The 6,501-nt window shown below is 43.2% G+C and overlaps 1 protein-coding gene across 2 annotated transcripts in view; it reads left to right on the top strand.

Moving 5' to 3' along the window:
- Stmn1 (stathmin 1) overlaps positions 1-528 on the top strand; it is a gene marked incomplete in the record, with an annotated part of 5,642 nt that extends 5,114 nt beyond the window's left edge. For both annotated transcript variants that reach the window (XM_013519745.1, XM_013519746.1), the window contains 1 exon segment: positions 1-528. In XM_013519745.1, coding sequence (XP_013375199.1) covers positions 1-74 — 74 coding nt within the window.
- Between the last annotated feature and the right edge of the window lie 5,973 nt (positions 529-6,501).

The following is a 6,501-nucleotide window of genomic DNA, read 5'->3' as shown; positions in this document are numbered from 1 at the left end:
AGGACAAACACATTGAAGAAGTACGGAAGAACAAAGAATCCAAAGATCCTGCTGATGAAACTGAAGCTGACTAATTTGTTCTGAGAACTGACTTTCTCCCCCTCCCCTTCCTAAATATCCAAAGACTGTACTGGCCAGTGTCATTTTATTTTTTTCCCTCCTGACAAATACTCTAGAAGCTGATGTAGGACTGTATAGGTAGATCCAAATTGTAAGATGTTGTTTTAGGGGCTAAAGGGGAGAAACTAAAAGTGTTTTACTCTTTTTCTAAAGTGTTGGTCTTTCTAATGTAGCTATTTTTCTTGTTGCATCTTTTCTACTTCAGTACACTTGGTGTACTGAATGAATGGCTAGTACTGTATTGGCTCTGTGAAAACATGTTTGTGAAAAAAGTATGTAGTGGCTTCTTTCAAATTGTTAGATCCTGAATATCTGTTCATTTTTCAATCCCAATTCTGTCCCAATCTTACCAGATGCTACTGTACTTGAATGGTTAATAAAACGGCACAGTGCTGTTGGTGGCAGTGACTTCTTTCTGTTCAGGTAATAAATTGGCAAGTTATAGAGACCTCCTAGTTTATATTTGTTCCAGATGGGGCCTTTGGGCTAGTGGAAATACTCAGCATGTACATTTCTGCAAATTCTCTGCCCTGGGTTTCTTGCTGCAGAGTCGTTTGCATTGTCTTCTTCCACAATCAACACTTTGTGTTGATGCGTTGGCCCAGATCAGCTGTTACTATATTCTTTCAGATGTTTATTTGCAAACAAGTGGTTTTTTGTTTCTTTGTCCCTTTTGAAAAAGCTGATTAAAGGCACAAATGATTTTTCTAGAGAATAATGTAGAGGGAATCTTAAGATCGTAGGATATTTGTTGATGTGTGTCCTTACTATTACAGTGATAGTGCAACCTAATAGTATATGTCTATAAAAGGATGAGATTTAAGAGTTGAAATACTAATAAAAATTTTTTGGTGTTGCTTTAGCAGTTCTATGAAAGGAAACTTTAGTTTTTTCAGGAGTGGCGTTTGGGTGGTTAAAGTTGGCAGACACCTAACCATGTATCTAGAGGCAATGGTAGTTTTTTGGGCACTGCCTCTCAATTCAGGGAAAACCTCTGGCAACTTTTCTAGGCTATATGAGAAATATCCTTAATTGTATAGGATTACTTGCCTCTCCAGCATATAAAACTCTTGGAAACTAAGCACCTATAGCAAGAGAGTGCTTGCAGGAGGACTGTTAATATTACAGTAGGGGCTGTGTATTGCTAACATACATGCTTCTGCAGCTCTGGCTAGATCTTGATTTGCGTTTCACCAGATTCATTTGTGAGGGTAATAACTTATTTTATTTTTTTTTCCTTTGGTTTTTCTCTGGTACCAGGAACCGAACTCACGACCTTGCACTTGCCAGGCAGGCGCTTTGCCGCTGAGCTAAATCCCCGGCCCGAGGGTAATAACTTACTTCCTGTGTTAGAATTGAGTGTGGTCTGTGTAGAGAGCGTTCTTAGAGCTGTTCAGTGTATACTTAACACTATATAATCTTGGTGTCAAACCTATGGCACATGTGCCACAGCAGGCTATATTATTGAAAGCTCTAAAAAGTTGGCCATCACTGCTATATAATGATTACTATTTCCAGCCAGAGGCTAATGAATGATCACTGTTCATAGACTTTGAGTTGGAAATGATTATGCAGTTTTGGGTGCCTTGAGTTGACTTTTAGATTCATACTAGGATGATTGCTCATAGGATTGGGGCAAGAAGAAACAAGATGTGGTTTACTACAGTGATGAGGTTCTGAACAGTATCAAAAGAGGACAAAAGGTAGCTTGGGTATAATTCCTTAGTATTGGTCAACCTTGGATCCTGTCTTTAGCTCATAGTACTAAAGATTCATGTTGGTGAAATGGTTCCTATGGGATCTTTTTTTTTTTTTTTGGTGGTCCTGGGGGTTGAACCTTTGGATTAAACTATATCCCTAATCCCCATTCCCTGACCCCCAACCCCCCCCACACACACAGTTTAAACTTTGGGACAAGGTCTCACTAAGTGACCCAGTTTGGGGTTGAATTTTCGATCCCCCTGAATCCTCCCTCCTAGAGTGCTAGGTGGGCTTACAGGACTGACACCATACCTAAGTCCTGTAGGATCTTTAAAGACACCAGTTCTGAGCAGATGGGGTACACACAGTAGTACTGTACTACAAAGACAGTCTTGGTCTATTAGTCTGGTTTTCTTTTCTTTTGGTACCGGGAATCGAACTCAGGCTTGCCAGGCAAGCACTTAATGCCGCTGAGCTACATCCCCGGCCCTTACAAAGACAGTCTTGAAATAAGAATTTCTAAAAATAAAGTTTTGGTACATTTTAGGTATACACAGTAGTCACATTCATTATAGGGAATTTGGTCCTGTGCATGATACAACTTGATTTTTTTCCACTCCCCTACTCTCTCTTCAGCTCTTCTTTCCCTCATTTATAAAAGCTTTGCTTACATTTTTTTCTTTTCTCATTTTTTTACTTTTCCCTTCTTTGCTTTCCTCCTCGCACCCTTCTAGTTCTTCCCATTTGAACATTTTCTTCCTATTTCACAATGTGATGGGAATTTGGCTTTTTTTTTTTTTTTTTTTTTTTTTTGATACTGGAAATCAAACTCAGGACCTTGTGCTTGCCAGGAAGGCACTTGTGCCACTAAGCTACATCCCAGCCCACGAGATGGGAATTTGGAGTAATACTGTTGGTGTCCTACAGATGGCAGTAAGCTCTTCATATAAGGAAAGGAATAGACTTCAGGAGAAAGCAAGAAAAGGATCAAAATAGGGCAGAAGTAGGGTCTCCCAGTTACAACCTAGCACGTTGTGTTCATTTATTCCCAGAAAGCAGTCCCAGACCTCCACCTGTGGCAACAGTGTCACAGGGAACTGAAGGGATATATCTTACCCACACAATTAGAAGTCTTCACATTTCTATTTCACTTCTGCCCAATGTTGTACAGAAGGTTGGACTAGGTCTATTAAATAACTTCTTACAAAATTCTATGTGACTTGGGAGGAAGAGTGTGATGGCCACCCTGAACTTATGGGGAGTGTCGTTTCCCATCCCTGGTGTCCTGGGGCCTAACCTCAGGAGTCTGCCTCTTCCAGTGGGCCAGCCTCTCTTGGCAGCACTTCTGTCATATGTTGGTCTCAAGGCCATAGTGATTTGACTGCAGCCAGGGGCGTGTTGCCATGGATCTGGCTCTACTTCTTTCACTTAGTGGAAAGTGAGTCTTGTCTCTTCTTCCTGAGTTTTTTTTTTTTTTTTTTTGGCTTTTTGAGAAAGGGTCTTGCTATGCAGTTCAGGCTGGCCTTGAGGTCACTTTGTAGGCCAGGCAGGTCTCGAACTTGCAATGATCCTCCTGCCTCAGCCTCTCGAGTGCTGGGATTACAGGCATGTGCCACCATGCCCAACTCTTCCTGAGGTTTTAATACTTGTACTTTGTGATCAGCTGGCCTCTGTGGAAAAGAGCATTTAGAAGGATGTGAAGGAGGCCGTAAGTCAGCATTTGACCAGCATGGAGAATACGCTCCAGCTTGGACTGTATGCTAGGGATTGGAAGATGAGGTGGATCCCAGCACGTCTGTGCTTACACCTAAGGGGAAAGAAAGTTATATAACACTTAGCTAAGGATGATACTGTGGACATATGGTTGATCTAATCAGGTGTGCTATAGTGCTTGGTGGAAGGAATAATCACAGAGGGCTTGGCTGCCCTGGGGAACTTGTAGAGAAGAAAGGGTTTAAGGTAGCTCTTTGAGAAGGATGGACCCAGTGCAAACCCTAACGGAGCACTAAACTATTGAACACTGAGCGTGTGGCTCATGGCAGGCACTTTTCCACTCCTTTATCCTAAGCAGTGGAAGTCTTTTGAAGGCTTTGGAACAAGGACTGTTGGTCAGTGAATACTCTTTAAGGGAGAGAAATGGTGAATGACAGGAGAGTGGGTGTAGTACAGACCACAGCAGGAGACTGGTGGAGCCACACTCGAGACCTGAGGAGGGGTCTGGGCTGGAGGGTGTCTGAGCTCTAGAGGAGTAGATATGATTGGTACTACTGTACTGAGAAACTGGGATGTGCTACTGGTCATGGGAAATCAGAGGATGAGAAACCAGAGGTGCCTGGGAAAAGGGTGGTGCCAGAATCAGAGCTGCTGTTTATTAAGCACTTACACACTGGCATCATTAGTGTACATACTGTTAATCTCCACTGTACAGAGTAAAAATGCCATTTAGGCAGATGTGAGATAACTTGCCCAACATGCTAATCTAGTGAGGGAACCTAATCCACCTGGGCAGTCTTCCTCCAGGCCCTGCACCTGAAGGGGAGCTCTTCAGGAGGGGGACTGGCAGCTCAGCATTCTCTTGCCCTGAATAATATCTGCACATCAGACTCATCAGGTTGAAAGCCCTAAATTAAGCTAGTGCTACCTACTTAAAAAGGTAATTCATGACCATCTTAATTCTGCCGTGCCTTGGAAAGGTGTTTTTTCTATTCTGTGTTATTAGTACAATTTCTGGTGATTTTTTTTTTTTTTTTAACCTTTCCAAGTAAATCTCCCATATGCGAGTTTGTCTACCTTACTGCCAATGCAATTACTTGAATCACTTGTTGCTGTAAATGAGATTTGTTTAGGAATAATTAAAAGATTAAGGGCAGGCTTCTTATAGTAGGTACCCTGGAAGTTCCCTTCCAAATCAGCCTGATTCTATTAAAAAATATAGTCTCATGTTCTTGCCCAGGCTGACTTTGTTTTGTTTTGTTTTTTGGTCTTTTTGAGGCAAGGTCTCACTATACAATTTAGGCTGTCCTTGAGCTTGCTTTGTAGCTCAGGCTGGTCTCTTCACAATCTTGTGAAGATTCTCCTGCCTCAGCCTCCCAAATGCCGGGATTGTAGGCGTGTGCCACCAGGCTCTGGCTCCCAGGCTGAATTTGAATTTGTGATCTTACCTCAGCCTCCCTAGCAGTTGGGACTGTAGGCGTACTGCACCATGCTCAGATTCTCTACCTGCTTAGATTGCAGACCCTCTGTGATTTGGGCCATTCATAGTTACTAAGGATTTCCCCATTGAGTTGAACCCTGAGGCCTCCAAAACATTAGAATCTTGTCACCTGTCCAGGTGAAATAGACGCTCTTAAGTGCCCTTTCAGTTGAGGCCCCTTCCAGTGGAAGCTGGTATTCCATCCTTAAGGAGCACAGGAAAGTTTCTGACTTGTTTTGTACATGGATCTAGATTTTTAAAATTCTGTTGATGAGTTCCAAAATGCATTAGCCTCAGTGGAGGGGCTCTGGCTTGTAGCTGGGAAGACCTAGCCTCCCAGCAAGGCCAGGAGCAGCCAGATCTTACCAAGATAAATAGGCTGCTGAGGTTTGATCCAAGGTGGGAAGTGAGCCAGGTGCTCCAGATGGCAGCAGATGACAGGTAAGAGAAGGACTGAATCTCTGGGTTCAGGGGCTTCCGGGCCTGGGTTTCCAACACCTGTGCCCCCTACCTCCCTCACTGGCAAAAGCTCAGGTATTCCTGGGTTGGGGGTGCAGTTTCTGAGGACTTTTTTACTAAGCCTTTTCTGCTCTCACAGCTCTGTACTTAACAGCAGCTAATAATTATTTACATTATCTCATTGAATTCCTAAAATAACCCTCTGAGGTTATAATGCCCATTTCAGTTTTTTTTTGTTATTGTTTTTGTTTTTTTTCCAGTACCAGGAATGGAACTCATGACCTTCCTTGTGCTTGCCAGGCAGGCGCTGTGCCGCTGAGCTAAATCCCCAGCCCCTATAATGCCCATTTCATAGGTGAAAAATTGAAGCAACTGAGACCTAGATGATATGCCGAAAGTGACATAACTAGCAAGTTGTAGTCCAACTCACACTTATCTCCATTCTATACTGCAGCTCCTCATGTATCACAGATGTGTTTCATTAATTATAATGAAATTGTTTGAAATGTGTCTCTTCAGTTATAATGCTGGGTCCCCAGAATAGGAACCATGCCTAGGAGCTGGGCGTGGTGGCGCAGGCCTAGAATCCCAGCGCTCAGGAGGCTGAGGCAGGAGGATCGTTGCGAGTTCGAGGCCAGCCTGGGCTACAAAGTGAAAGCTCAGCCTAAACTGCATAGCAAGACCCTGTCTCAAAAAGACAAGGAAAAAAAAGTAAAGGAACCATGCCTAACATATTGACGCCTCTAGCTTTGAGCTTGATTTATTTATGTACCTGCTTACATAAATATGTGCTGAATTAACTCCTTGAATTGATGATGAGTCTTTGGTCCGTATTGAGGCACCTGCTTTGTCCTCATCCTGCTAGATCCTATGGGAGTAGGTTCACGGTTCTAGAAACAGGGTGGCTATGCCCTAGTTTTAAGACTAGCCATGGAATGGGGCTGGGGATTTAGCTCAGCGGCAAAGCGCCTGCCTGGCAAGTGCAAGGTCGTGAGTTCAGTTCCTGGTACCGGAGAAAAACCAAAAAA

This window comes from Chinchilla lanigera, unplaced genomic scaffold, assembly GCF_000276665.1.
Source record: "Chinchilla lanigera isolate Chin_1 unplaced genomic scaffold, ChiLan1.0 scaffold00051, whole genome shotgun sequence".
NCBI classification, from domain to species: Eukaryota; Metazoa; Chordata; class Mammalia; order Rodentia; family Chinchillidae; genus Chinchilla; species Chinchilla lanigera.
Note: the sequence above shows the minus strand (reverse complement) of the source record. Positions and strands in the feature narration are given on the sequence as shown.